General features: G+C 32.5%; 1 protein-coding gene across 5 annotated transcripts in view; it reads right to left on the bottom strand.

Moving 5' to 3' along the window:
- PPP1R12A (protein phosphatase 1 regulatory subunit 12A) overlaps positions 1-15,492 on the bottom strand; it is a 137,243-nt gene that overhangs the window by 3,846 nt on the left and 117,905 nt on the right. For 4 of the 5 annotated variants that reach the window (XM_074325370.1, XM_074325372.1, XM_074325374.1 and 1 more), the window contains 5 exons: positions 11,659-11,675; positions 10,413-10,548; positions 8,349-8,453; positions 4,134-4,181; positions 885-935 (listed from right to left, as the gene is read on the bottom strand). In XM_074325370.1, the coding sequence (XP_074181471.1) occupies positions 885-935; positions 4,134-4,181; positions 8,349-8,453; positions 10,413-10,548; positions 11,659-11,675 (357 nt within the window). Of the gene's footprint in view, positions 1-884; positions 936-1,672; positions 1,704-4,133; positions 4,182-8,348; positions 8,454-10,412; positions 10,549-11,658; positions 11,676-15,492 lie in introns of all 5 variants that reach the window. The other variant, XM_074325371.1, reaches the window with a different exon arrangement.

The following is a 15,492-nucleotide window of genomic DNA, read 5'->3' as shown; positions in this document are numbered from 1 at the left end:
ATTTAACTCTCTCAGAGTTTGAATCTGCTTTATTTGGTGCAGGTTCTGCAGAAATCAGAACATAAAGAAATAGCAAGTAAAAAATAAGAAAATGGAAAAGAGTACAATAAAAATATAAAGAAGCACAGATAATGAATATAAGGAAAAAATTAAGTCTTAAAAGAATATCCCATGAGATTTAACCACATTAAAACAGCGTAGTCCTAAAATTCCCTATCAAACAAAATACATAAGCAAACAAAATTCAAAAAATTTGTCTCCAAAGCCATTCCATAATAATGTTCTAATAAGTAACCAAATAATTCAATATTAAAACTTTTAAATTTTAAATTCAAATTCTATGTACACAATTTCCTATGCATTAGTTCCTTAATTCATAGTATGAGAGATATTTTATGCAAGACGATATGATAAGGGTTAATCAATTAACGACGCTATTTTATCCCTGCAAAAAGTGTTCCTTCCAACATACAAAACAGTAATTTTCACAGGTAATGCAGAGTTTAATAAAATATAGCTCTGCCTGTCCACTACTCTAATGTCCTTTATTTTCACAGGAGAGTATTTTTATATTGATCCCCCAAGAAACAGAGTAGGTGAAATGTGAAGAATAAATGGTAAATCTCAAATCTTATAGTCATTATTGTCTAATCTGTTCTATGCCTGAACTTCAAAAGTGCCAAAAAATTGATTAGCATAAGATTTGCATTTTTAATACTCTCCTAGACCACTTAAAACCTGGATTTAGGAAGAAAGAGAAGCATAGATACAGATAAATCACAAACTGCATAAACAGCTTTGAGAACACAACATCTGTTACAGTACCATGTAAAATCTGAGTTCATAAACAGCACTCTCTCTCATAAGCAGCACGGTTTACTTACTTTGAGCTCTTCTTCCATTTCAGATATTCTTCTTTCTAGAGCTCTTCGTTCCTAGATCAATTCAAGGTATCAATATTAATTATATAATTATTATATTCTTAATTTTTCTTCTAAATTGTGAAATAGTGACACTTTAAAATGAAAAATCAAATCAGGAGCAGTGTAGAAAAAGATGTGATGCCAGTGATGTGTAAAGAGCTTTCCAAAATTTGAGAAAAATACAAAGATCATTATTTCCACTACTTTCTATAAGCTTTTTCTTTAAAGCTTTGATTTTCTGGCGAGATGCTACATGTTTAAAGTATTATTTTAGTTCATGTAAAACTCAAGGATAGAGTAAACCGGTACTGAAGACTGAGGCTTGTACAGAAAGAAAAAAAAAAAAAAAACTCACACAGAGATGCAATTATTCTACAGTGACAGAAGCAGAAAAGCAACAAGCAAACATGCCTAAAATACGGGTACTTTAAAATTTCAGTTAGGATCTAAGAGAAGTTCATCTCTTCCACCTGCAATGTTCACTAGCCATTATTTGTCCAACTGGCTTTATAGCTTTTTATTTAGGTTGATACTGTGTAGCATTAATGCAGTGAATCTAAGGAAGAAGCAACCGCAGCACTTATTTTATTTTAAACTACCTTATTTCAAAGAGTGACAGGCAAAGGCAACATACATTAATTATTGCAGTGTTCTGTTTTATTCCCCCTTAAATCGTAAGCATTCTAGGGTGTTACGCAAAAAGCAAGCAGCAGTAATTAATGTGCTGTAAAACTTTGGTTAGGTCATACCGCCCAGAAGATACTGACTCTTGCCGGTCACCTTTCAGATACAAACCATTTAAATTTAGTTTAATCATACTGAAACTATTTCCAAGACATTCTTTCCCAGATTAATAATTAATGTTCATATTTAGTGAAGCAGTACATTTACCTGTAAATGTTAATGTCTTTAGGGTATGTGATTTAAAAAAATAGATGGAATCCTACTAATAGTTTTGTAAGTACCATGTTATTCTATTACCAGCATATTTGAACATTATTACATAGACAAAAATGTTATTTTCTATAAATAGACCTTTCTCCTAGTTAATAATGCAGCCATGACAAATTCATAAAAACCATTGCACTTTTTAAAATAGGACATATAGTGTCATATTTAATCCTCATAACTTAGTGAAATACCAGAAATAGCATTATTTTATCCAAATGATAGGTAACCAACCACCCCATCATCCTCCATTTTATTACGTGCCTTCAAGATTTTAACTACTTAGTGGTAAAGCAAGAACAGTATCAAACTGCCCTGGTGCCAAATTGACAATTGTAAAGTTGCAGGCAATTTTTCATGTCTAACAAATAAACTTTTTAACATTAAAAATGCACGTAAAGGTGCAAGCAATTTCTTATGTATGACAAATAAACTTAACAACATTAAAAAATACGGTTAAGAGAAAATGCATATAAAGTGCTTAGCCCAGTACCTGTCTGGTACATAAAAAGAGTGCTGACTAAATATTAGTATTTATCATTAATAATACTATGATTACCCCTGTCTGTTACATTGAGAGTGGTTTAGCTACTTTGTAATTTATCTGCATTTGACAGGCACAAAAAAGAGAAGGCCAGATTAGAACATCAGAATACAAAAACATGTATCGTGTGAGCTTAAGCCTAGATAAAACAAAGGACAGACATCAAAGTATCAGTTACCTTTGATGATAGGATTATGGATGGTTTTATTTTTTTCTTTTGCTAAAATTTTTGTAATAAACATTGTTTTCAAAAGAATTAAAATATTCTTTAAAAATCTGTCTCAAAATACTATTTTAATAAACTATTTTCTGTCATCTATGTCTTTCATCTCAAAAAGTAGTATGGATAACAGAGAAATGAGAGATTTTTACTATTTCTGCATATCTTAGACATAAAATTCAATAAGTTATATTGTGAAAGGATATAATCAATACTAAATTTTATAAAATAAGTGAGTCTAAATTTTTTGCAACTATTAGTTATGCCAATAGCTTTTTAAATGGCCCAGAACAGTAATTTTTAAAACTTGCTGAAATCATAAGGTACAATTTAGTAAACCACACAGACATTAACAGACTATTTATTTATTATATGTTTTTTTTTTTTTTTTAAATAATTTCTCTCTCTCCGTCAGAAAGGTAAATTGGCTATTTTAAAAATGGAATGGAAGAAAGTATTTTTATATCAACTGTTCCTGATTATTTATTCTTTCTTCGATCTAGAGATCATAGTTACCCAGGAATTTCTTTGGTCGAAACCCTGCAAATCTAGCCACTGCTCACTTGCATTACAGATACTTTTTGAGCACTTTTCCTTTAACTTTTGAAGATTTGAACATTCTTAACTGCTCAGACTAAACTTGTAGAGTTATTCCTATGGTCCTGAGCAATGATATTAACAAATGGAAAGAAAAACAAGTGAATACATCATAGCAGATTAAAAAAATTGTAAAAAGACAATATGGCAAAAGGATTTTCTTGTAATCATTTTTTGTTTAAAATATTCTACTTAAGTTAAATACTTAAACTCAAAATTAAATAAAACATTATTAAATTAACTTTAAAAAGAATTTGAAAGTTTGATGTCCCCACAATCTTCAAAACCTTTATTTCAAGAATACATGTATACATGTTTAAAATGTTTTAAGTATATCACCACAGAAAACCAAAGACAGAGATAAATGGCATTTTAAAAATAGGAGATTCACTATCACAATGTGTATATTTCAGAATCAAGGCTAGATATTTTTTAATCTACGGAAAGAATAATATGTAAAATCAAGTCTTATTTATTAACAAGGCAATCTCACAATCAGAGACACTCCACAGAACTCTATGTAGAAGCTAAGCTAGAAAACATTTTAATTAAATTAATGAGTACAGTAGTACCTCGGTTTTCGAACCTCTCTGTTGACGAACATTTCGGTTTATGAGTGCTGTAAACCGGAAGTAAATGGTTTGGTTTTCGAACATGACTCAGAAGTCGAATATGTCACACAGCTTCCGCTGAGTGCAAGATCCTGAGGCCTAGCTGTCGGCTGTTTTCGAATGTTTCAGAGCTCGTGGATTATGTTAAAAAACCAAGGTAGCACTGTATTCATTTACACCAAAACTACCATCTATAAAAATAAAAACTAAAGGAAAAGAACGCCTACCATTGCTTATAAAAAACAATAAAGGGGGACAATGATTAGTTATTCAATAAGAAGGACACTTACCCTTTTTTCCATTTCCAATAGTGACCTATCAGCAAATCTTTCTTGTCTCTGCAAGAAAATAAGAAAATGTATAAGGAATCTAAGCACAATAAAATGGGGGTGGGGTGGGGAGAGAACCATGGTAACTCTCCTCTAGTGTTCAAAGAAATCACACTACTCAGGTGAGTAATACACAGGTACAAGGAAAGGAAAGAGAAAACGAGGTTTGTACTGAAATAACAAAGAGTTAAATAAATGTTTAGAAACAGAATGGTCACAGCTCTCAGGCACTACATACTCCTTTTACTCAGGTCTTTACATACTTTGCTAGGGGGAAGGATGTGTGAATATTGAGGAACAAAACCAAGAACACCCTACTTTTCCCTCCTATGCCCAAGCTCTTTCCTTTCCTATACCCCCAGGAGGAGTGGCTGATCTGAACGCGCAGATTCCAGTACCTTGACAGCAATGTGATTATAACCAGGTTGAGTGACTTTGTATCCATGCAGTCAGACTAATAAACTGTCCTTCTGGTCCTCTCTCACTGCTCTGTCTCTGTCTCTCTGTCTCTCTGTCTCTCTGTCTCTCTCTCTCTCTCTCTCTCTCTCTCTCTCTCGTTTTCTTTTCCAATCATCCATGCTCCAGAATTGGTAAGAGGGTTCTACCTACCGTTAGTTATAAGAAATCCTAGCTATATAATAGCTTTTCTTGTCTTAGAAAAGTGAGCTCAGGTCTCCCATTTTTTCTGCTTCTTGTGCTATGCAACCAACTCAAAGTTGATAAAATCCTGTTATTTAGGGGTGGAAAGGACCCTGGGGGTTTTAAGCCACATATTGCACCCAATATCTGAGAGTTCTGCATCTGGATATTGAGCACAGGCTCAGTTAAAAACAAGTGTTATCTTAGTTGTTACTTACATTGACCTTTGTACGTACATGTCCCTTGGGATTCCTGCTTAATTTGCTGAATAACTCATTTACCAAAAAATGATTTTTGACAACTTTAACAAGAATGCTCTTTTACAACTATTAACTGCCAAATATGCTTAAAAATATATATATATATTTCTCTACATAATTTTCTCTTCTGTCAACCCTTTATACATTCATGTTTTAGCATCACCAAGACTTGAAACCAAGTTACTTTTTAATCTCTTTTTCACAATGTCTTTTTTATGGTTAAGGAATATAAAATGTATAGATGTAATCACGGCCAGGTATCCTTACTATTTTTTTTTAATTGTTGTTATTTTAAATGGTTTTATGTTTTTGTGCTCTTTCTGGAAAAACAAAAGTTGATGTATCCCAATTGCTTATTGTTATAAATCAAATTCAGAATTTCTAATACGATGAGTGTTTCAGCTAATTCTGATTTCTTTTTGATGTTTTTAAATTTAAGTCTATATTTTAATAGCTAGAAATATTAAACAAAGACTAATATACTACTGGAGGACATATAAATGAATCCTAAAAACACTTAAAAGACTGAAAAACTTCAAAATTACCTTCAAAAGCACCTGAAAAAAATCCGAAATAGCTGGAACAATGCTATCGCATGTAATTTAAATAAATTTTAGATAAAAAATTAGCATTTCACTGGAGACCTTTTTTCATATAGGAATATTTTCACAATTTTATGATGTATCTGTGAATTTCTTAGGTTAAAAAAATTAACTTCAGTTAATATTTTTGGTAAAGATTCTAGTTAAAACTTATGTTAAAATCACTACTAGTAAATTTGGTGAACTGACATTTGACAAAATGATTAGTCATCAAACCAGTTTCTGGTAAACTAGCCTATTTCCCACCCTTGAAGACAAGGAGGAGGGTGGGGGGGCTTAGGCAGAATTCAAGGATTCGAGAGTCCCTTGGTTAAATACTATCAAATACACCTAAATGTCAAGATTAATTCTTAGTAGGATGATAGTTCCCTTGGAAAAATTCCATGCAAATATCAAAATTGCCACCTCTACGTATATTCATGAAAAGCATGGAAGTAATGCTGAAAAAAAAAAAAAATCAGGTGGAAGGATTCACAGCAGACTTAAATACTCAGGATAATCTAAAGATGAATGAAAAGTGTAATGTTTATCCGTTTTAATTTTACATATATCCCTAAATTTTGAAAACATTTACAGTTTTTCCAACTAATATTAACTTTGAATACCTCACTATCTTATACTTTGAATTACCCTTCCCTTAATTAATTCAGTATATTGGGCACGACACTCAATGCCTGTGACAGCAGAAACTGTCATATCGTTTAACCCAGTGCTGTGTTTCTCTGTCCACAGTCCACACGATCAGAAATTTGTTTAGGACCCAAAGGCAGTTTGCTGTTAAGTTATCCGGTGTTCTACCAAATGGTCACTAAGGGCCCTGACTAAAAGCATTGCTCCATGCTGATAGTAACTGGCTAATTTTACCAGTCCCCTCACCTCTCTTGTAGAGACTGCAGGAGAGACACACAGGAAGTATTAGATAACAACAGGGTGGGCAGAAGAGCAAAAACAAAGAAGCAGTAAGCAGTGGAAACACAGATCAGCTGAGTCACCACAATGATAGAACACGACACTAGAGAACAGTGGACATTTTTATACAGAAAACATTATTACCAAATCTCTAGTGCTCAAGCTATTTTCAGAGGACTAGTTATGATGTTTTTATGTGTGAAGGCTCACTAAGCTACCAATGCAAGCTGAAGAATGATGACATTCCAGTTTACCATGAAGCCTAAGTATAAGCCAGCAAGTTTTAACATGTATGACATTCCAAGGTTTTATGACACCTCACTACGAAATGTGTTCTTGTTCAGCCTTACTTCTCTGTGTAATGTTTTCCCATTTATAAAATTAAATCTTTTCCCATTTTTAAAATTAAACTTATTGGAGTGACATTGGTTAGTAAAATTACATAGGTTTCAAGTGTACAATTCTGTAATACACTATCTGTATATCTATCACATTGTGTGCTCACCACCCAGAGTCTAGTCTCCTTCCGTCACCAAATATTTACCCTTTTCATCCTCTCACCAGACCCATTCTCTCTGGTATCCACCGTACTGTTATCTGTGTCTGTGAGTTTGCTTTGTTTGTTCTGTGTATCTTTAGCATACACTTATTAACTGATGAAATCTGAAGAGCCCTCATAACCTCCTAAGGTTAGCTTGGCCACAGCAATTTTAGCACAGCTTCCATTTTGCACAGACACAATTACTTCACAATGTAATAGTGGCTAACAATGACAACAAAAAGCCATTTGGTAACAAGTGTAAGGTGCACACAGAGAAGTAATTTTAAAAGTTATGAAAAAGATGGATGTAAATGAATGGCCAAAGAAAGTATGCAGTATTATTTAAAGAACTGGAGATGACATTTTAGATCAGTGCTTTCCAACTGGATTCCAAAAGTTGTACTGCAGAAATGTGTTTATGCTAAAAAGTCGCAGGTTAAATTTAAACAAGTTAGTGTTCTTAAAAATTTTAGGACCTCTTAGAGTCTTTAACATATAAATAGACCCTATAAAACCTCCACGATGTAAAATATACAGTTTTCCCCATGTTTCTTGGATCACAAAGCTCTTTCTTTTAAAGTGGGGCAGGAGGAAAATGAGGAGACACTGTGCTTATTACTGTCTCCCAGAATGGTGTTCTATGGAAAAAGAGCTTGGGAAACAACAATTAGATCATATACATCCTAGATCAATGTGCAAGCCTGTGAGTTCTGTTTGGCTACCCCAGTTTTCTTGTCTAAATTGTCTCCTCTAGGCTGTTGCAACAGAAAGAAGGTAATAGTTATGACTAAAATTACCTTCTTCCAGAATTATTATCAAATCACTGTTTTTTGAACTGGAAATACTAATAAAAACGATAACAAAGAAATGTTACACCTCTAAGAAGATTCTGCGTAATTGCTTTTAATACCTTGATACTTTGGTATGCTAGAAATAACCGCTTAAGTCCCAAATGTATCACAACATAGGTGTTAAAAAGGCTTAAAAATATTTTGTCTTTCCATTATGAGGCTATATGTCTATATTTTTAATTTATTTTAGAAAAAAGTACGTGAAGTTATCTGCAAACTGTATTATCTTGTTTTCTTCTTACTAATAAATAAGCTATTATCAGGAACTAAACTTACGTTTAGAGCTAACACTAGAGAACACTTCAATGCAGTATTTTAGATAAAATAAATCACAACCATTATGTTTAGAATAATAAAGAGAAAAAGTTACAAACCTGAGTGGCCTTTTCCAACTGCAATTTAAGATCTGTGAGTTCCATATTTGTATCATGTAGCTGTGCTTTCAGCTTTTCATTTTCAGCTAGAATTTGTTCATAAAGCTATAAAAACAAGGAGAGAACCAATTACTTTTCTGCTCTCCTAATATTTTAAGATTTCTTTTTACTTCCCAATATTAAAATAGAAAGATTAATGTAACATATGAGCTATTAAATGATACATTAAAATACATTTTAATGCTTTGTGGCTGCAAGGCAGAAATTTTTGGTTATGCAGATATGTTTGTCCTACATAAACTCTTAAGCACTAATTCTAGTATTTAAAATTTAAGACATTGCTGAATAATCTGACTTTTCGGTTTCCATTAAAAAAATTCAGCTACATGATAAAGAGGGACCACGTATGTGCAGAGCAATGACAGCTGCTTATTCGTGGTCTCTGAGCTTTTCTGCCTATCATTCCCTCATGAATTCCTGACAATGCGATGGAGTATAAGTTGCATTTATCATTATACTTACATTATTTTTACTAACGTTAAAAGGAAAATGAACTATTTCTAGAACACTTTCATAACACCTGAATCTACTACATCTTTTTCCCTCATCTCTACAACTACCACCATAGATAGTGATAATCATCTCTTATCTAGGCTATTCTAATACTAGAATTGTTCTCCTGACCTCCATCTAATCTGTTTTATACAGAGCAGCAAGAGTCAACTTTTCAAAATGATTTTCATATGGCAAACGTTCTATCACCTACCCTCATACATTAAAAACCTATGAATGGCTTCCCAATGTTCTCAATATAGGATATCCTTAAAGTAGCCTGTAAGGCACTATGTTCTTGGTCCCAGCCCACACACCTAGCTGCAATCCTATAGCATCACCCCTCCGTTTCATTAGCCATAAAGAAAACTTAATTACTTCAATGCATCATATACCCTTTCCACTATCAGCTCTATGTGCTCGCAGTTCACTCCCTCTGCAATACTTTGTCCCACTGTTGCCAGTTAACTACTAATTATCCTTCTGTTCTTGGCTGAAACTTCACTTCCTTAGGAAATCCATCCTCAAGCCCTGTCACTTTCCTTTGCGTATGTTTATAAAATTGTTTCATTAATTTCTAAAACTTTATATAACTTTGTTATACACTTTATAAAACTGTTCGAGGATAATTGTTTCAATTTTTAAACTATACATTCATTACTGTGATTGTATGATACTGTCTGATTCTCCCACTACATGGAAGATGCCCGTAAGAGCAGAGACAGTATCTCCCTCTCCCTCTCCCAGGAGCAGAAGCTCACTACTTAGCACAGTTCAGTGTTTAGTTATTTACTGAATGAATGAATGACTGAATCTTATTCTTAAGGTAAAATGATCCCCTACCTTCCTTCTCTTGCTGATGTGGCTTGTAAGAAAGTGAGTAACTGAAATAGCTGTCAAATACCTGGGGACATGTACAAATTTCACAAGTCTTTTTCCCCCTCCAACGAACTTTATCAGGTTTATTCCACGCTCATAATATGAAGAATCATAACAGTAAGAATCCTATATTGCTGACTTTCCACTTATTTCTTAATTACTTCCATCCTTAATCATTAACAGCAGTTGAGCTACCACAAGTTTTTCAGTTACCGAGAGAAAACTATATTCTCCTAGGAAAAGCCATATTCTTTGGCTGCTTTCTATTAACAAATAAAGAAAAGTGTGTGTGTGTGCTTGCTGCGTTCGTTTCCTCTCTCTCTCTCTCTCTCTCACCTCAATGTCCCTTTATAGCTCAGTCACTGTATAAGTACTGATCCGTGACATTTAAATGCGAAATACAGTACTGGGTAATTTTCCCCCTTCCTTTAAAACAAACAAACAAACAAACAAACAAACAAACAAACAAACAAACAATTTATGTTCTACTTACCATTAATTGACCCAAACTGAAAATTAAAGTAAGTTATTTCAAGATACTGATTTCATTATGAGTTTCTAGGAATATCTCAACATAATGTATCTGAATAAACAGATTATTTTTAATTAAATATAACTAAATAACCCAGGTACCTTTTTAAAGTCCGTTGAGTCATCCTTTTCTAGCCTGCTACTGTAAGGTTTTCTTTCTTCTAAGTAACTGTATGATCCAGAGCGACCCAGCAAGGAATCATACCGATCACTAGCTGATGTGGAACTGGTTTCGTATCTTCAAAAGACGAGTTTCAGTCAAAATCTCAATTAGAGGCTTTCGCAACTTACATTAACATGCATCCTAGTATATATTAACTTTATGTTCCAAATAGTAGGTAACTTTCTCCCTCATCTGTTAACTAATCAAGTTTTGCAATATATCATAAACGGGAAATTATTTTTAATATTACTAATTTCCATTATTTGTGGAAGGGATTCAATATTTTTATATCTTAAGTCAAAACTAGTTTCACATGACAAATTATTTCAAAAATTTTAAATTGTACATTTTTCTTTCAATATTAACATCTGTGAAATCAGAACATGGCTTACAATTGATAGTGTATTATGGTTTAATTGATAGCACTTTTCATTTTTTCCAGTCATATATCATTTTGCTTTAAAATTAGTAATACCTTTTGATTTGATGAAGTAACTATATAGTCTATCCAAAGTGACAATAGGTTTGTCCTAAACAAGGAAAACACATCTCATTTGTAAACGAGAATTCTCTTATCTGGTTCTGAACTTGGGTTACATTATCTGATGAATGCTATTGCCTCTGTATTTCAATTTAATACAATTATCAGAATACAAAAATTTGTTCTTGGTTTTACAAGGCTCTGGTTAACAATTATGGGTAAGAGAAACAGAATGGAGGTTTAGATTCAAGGCTATTATGGAAGTTCTCTAAAAAGATCAACAATTTGAGCTAGATGACACTTCTTAAGAGTCTTCATTGGCTTTCTTTTATTTAAAGCAGAGATGAGAGAAGATTCTGAACACCTAATGAAATACATTTCTGGTGGGTTTCAGCAGCCTCTGATTTTAAAAATGAGATAGTCATCGCTGAAGTAACTTAGGAAGCTTAGGACAACTTAAGATAATTTATCACTCCTAAAAACATTTAACAAAAATTGTCTTTCTTAAGGGACTTACTGTGACTACTGAACTAGAATCCTTTGACAAAGAAAGCTAATAACAGTGACTAGGATATCTAAACATTGATAGATTTTTATTACACAAAATATTTCATCAACTTCTAAAATCCATAAATATCTAGCAACATAGTCTTAGAAATGATAAAAACAAGAAAGTGATCAGGAAAAAAAGAGGTAAAACATACCTTGAAATGGAATCCGTCTAGAAAAAAAGAGAAAAGCAAACATAGGCATATTAAATTTTTATGCTTTCATTAAAGTAACTTACTGATTAATCAAGTATATTTAACATAATATCAATATTGTTTTCTCACTATTAAACTAACATCTATTTACTATGTATGTTTTAATTTTAATGTGGTTGTTCTGAGAAAGAAGTTCTAAAGCACAGAATCACTGTATATTTTTATAAGCACAATACCATACAATTACATTTGGCAATTTCTGGTCATATGTTGTGAATTCCTACAAATGCCACCATATCTTATTTTTTAATCAGGAAAAAAAAAAGTAGAGACTAAGATACATATCCACTACCTATACCCGTTCAGCTGGAGAAAGTAACATATTCACATTTAAGAAAAGTCAAGTTTACTATGTGACATCTCAAAGCAACTATTGTTCCTTTTATTTTTTTTATTTTTGAGGCAATAAAATGAGACAAACAAATGAATACCTAAGGTATTTTATACACAACAGCATACACACATCTTGTTTAAAATTTACTTTCTTGGAAGTCCAGCTATACATCCTTCAAGGTTTAGAAATCATGAGACAGAAAATTAAGATAATTTTAATTTTCCTAAGCTAATGGTATGCTATATTGAAGCTCCAATAACGCTCTTATCTAAGTGGTGAAATAATAGGATAAAAATAAACTTCTTGGGGGCCAAAGTAGGTTTGTTTTGGTGGTCACCTCTAGTTCTTTCTCTTTCTATTGAAACACTCACTGAATCAATAATTTTCTGTAAGGTAACTAACTGTTCACAAATGGTGCGTTAAATTCCTGAATTTAGATATTTGTATTTTCCCATTATACTTATCTTTGATTGCACTGTAAAATTACTAGGTTCCTTTGGGACTGTTTGAAGTCTAATTCACACTAAAAATGTCTTACTAAAGTCTATTTAAATTCCTTTTGCAAAACTAATTTTGTACTTGTTCACTATTTTTTTATCTAATGCTTTATTTTATTGATTTATTCTTTAGTTTTATAACAATAAACAATTTTGAAGTTAAATTTTAATTCTCAAGACATTCAAATTCAGGGAATGGCCGGTTAACTCAATTGGTTAGAGCGTGGTGCTAATAACACCAAGGTGGACAGGTCGATCCCCACATCGGCCACTGTGAGCTACACCCTCCTTACAAAAAAAAAAAGATATTCAAATTCATAAGCTACTAAGAGAGTAGATCTTGAAAGTTTTCATCACGAGGAAAAAACTGTAATAACTATGGTGATGGATGTTAACTAGACTTATCATGGTGATCATTTCTCAACATATACAAATAAATCGTTATTTTGTATACTTGAAACTAATATTATGTTATATGCCAATTATATATCAAAAGAAAAGAGCAGAAACAAACAAAAGTTATTCAAATTCAGGAAAACATCTATGCATGAAATAAAATGTGTGCACATCAAATAAAAATATCACATTTCACCTCAGGTTTGCACTCTGGTTCACTGATTTAAAATTCAAGAGTAAATAAAAATTCTAAGCAATCACAGAAATCACTGAAATTCTATTTCTTTTTCTTTAAAAGTCATGGTGCCATCATTTTAAAAAAATATTTTTAAATTATGGTAAGAAACACATGACATAAAATTTACCACCTAAACCACTTTTAAGAATATAGTTCAGCAGTGCTAACTATATTCACGTTATGCAACAGATCTCTAGAACTTTTTCTGTTGTCGTTTGTTTTTAAAGGAAGGTGCAGCTCACAGCGGCCCACATGGGGATCGAACTGGCAACCACGCTCTAACCACCTGAGCCAACCGGCCAACGACCCTCTGGAATTTTTTCATCTTGCAAAACTGAAACTCTGTACCCACTGAATAATTCCAGATATCCTCCTATCTCCAACCCCGGGCAACCACAGCTCTACTGTTTCTATGAGTTTGAATACTTTAGATACATCATATAAGTGGAATCAAACAGTATGTGTTTTTTTGTGTGTGTGACCAGCTTCTCTCACTTAGCATAATGTCCTTGCTCCTTATGTTTCAATTTTTTTTCCAAGGTAAAAATACCCTTTTAATTTTTCTGATTACAGTACCATAAGCTCATATAAAAGCACAATATAAAAAGTTCCTCTATAATTCCCAATCCCTCCAATCCCCTAGATAACCGCTGTTAACCATTTTTGTACTCATATCTATGTGAACATGTAAAATATCTATCTATGCAAAGACATTTTATTTAATCTATTCCCTACCAATAGACATTTAGGGTGTTTTCGATAATTTGCTTTAAGAGCCATACTGCTATGAACACCTTGTGGATTTATTTTTATATTCTTCAGTCATTTCTTTGGGAATAAATTTCTAGAAGTGAAAATTGCTAAGCTAAAAGGCATGAGCCGTTTTTTGGAAAGCTTCTGATATGTATTGTTAAACTGATCTCCAGAAAGGATGAATTTATTTCAGCCCCAAAATCTTACATGAAAATGCCATTTTAATAAGAATCATGCCAAATCTGGGCATTATTAACCTTTGTCAATTTTATTTTTGTATTGTTATGTCTGGTTATTATTGAGATTAAATGCATTTTAAGCTTATTGGCCATTAATATTTCATCATTTGTAAATTTATAAATTTGATATATTATGCCCCCATTTATTTTTTATTGTCTTTTATACAGCATAAATATTAATCTTTTAAATGTTATAAAAGAAGGCTAAGATTATTTACTTTAACTCAGCAAAAATGTGTCTCAACTTTAGTAACGGTGTCTTTTCTGCTACAGTCTAGCTTTATGTTTAAATAATAAAATCTGTTAATCTTAACGGTTTCTTGCTTTAGTGTCATACTTAAATTCTTGATTAATTACTAATGTCCTCTGCATACTAAGTTTTACCATCCAATATTTTAATGAAAGGGAATCATAACCCAAGCAACAGAAGTCCAATTTTTGAAATAATAAACAATATTGGTAAGTAATTCAAGCTTTCTGTGATAAAATTTATTAACTTTCTTTTAACTTATATCCTGAAGGCAGACAGCTTGAACTTCATATGCTGTGCAGAATTTTGAAGAACTTTTTGGCATCTGACAATTTACTTTTTTGAAAAGTACATGCCAGAAAACCACTTTCAATGTGGTTAACTTAGAGTCCATAACAAAACTACTACTGAGTTTATAGAATCTAAGTGTGTTTGATAACAAGTGTTACTGAGTTTATCAAACACTCTTCTGAGGTGATGATAACACTATTTCAGAAACTGCACAGAAGAATTTTACTGCTCATACTTTTTAACAGAAAAGGAAAGGCTAATGCTACAAATCTGCAAAAGAGAGCAGCACCCTTGTTGGGTAGAAGCACTTTCCCCGTCTTCTGTAGAAGCCACCGGGTTAATGTCTGAACTTCCTCCTTTTCCTCATGGTGTAGCAGTCATTAGGTTTAGGTGAGATGGTACCCAGACCACATTAGTAGCAAAATGTCTTGTCTGACCTAAGCCAATTATCATAATCCCAGCCCTATGAGGTAAACCTGCCTGAGGACGAAGCTGACATAAGAGGTTTGGTTAATGTAAGTGGACTACAATAAATTCTCTTTTTTTAATCCAGTTTGAGTTGTATTTTCTGTTACTTGCAATTCAAAGAATGCCGGCACAAAGCAAGAAATAAACCACCCCCTATTTAAAATGAATAAAAACTATTTAAACTGTCTGAAACTAAGAAAATTTTTCTTAGAAAAATGTTCTACTCAACCTTAATGTATCTCATGTATAATTTTAACAGTGAAACTTAAACAACATATATCAATATGTTTCAAAGTCACAATTTTGGA

The sequence above is a fragment of the Rhinolophus sinicus genome, linkage group LG02 (assembly GCF_036562045.2).
Source record: "Rhinolophus sinicus isolate RSC01 linkage group LG02, ASM3656204v1, whole genome shotgun sequence".
NCBI lineage: Eukaryota > Metazoa > Chordata > Mammalia > Chiroptera > Rhinolophidae > Rhinolophus > Rhinolophus sinicus.
Note: the sequence above shows the minus strand (reverse complement) of the source record. Positions and strands in the feature narration are given on the sequence as shown.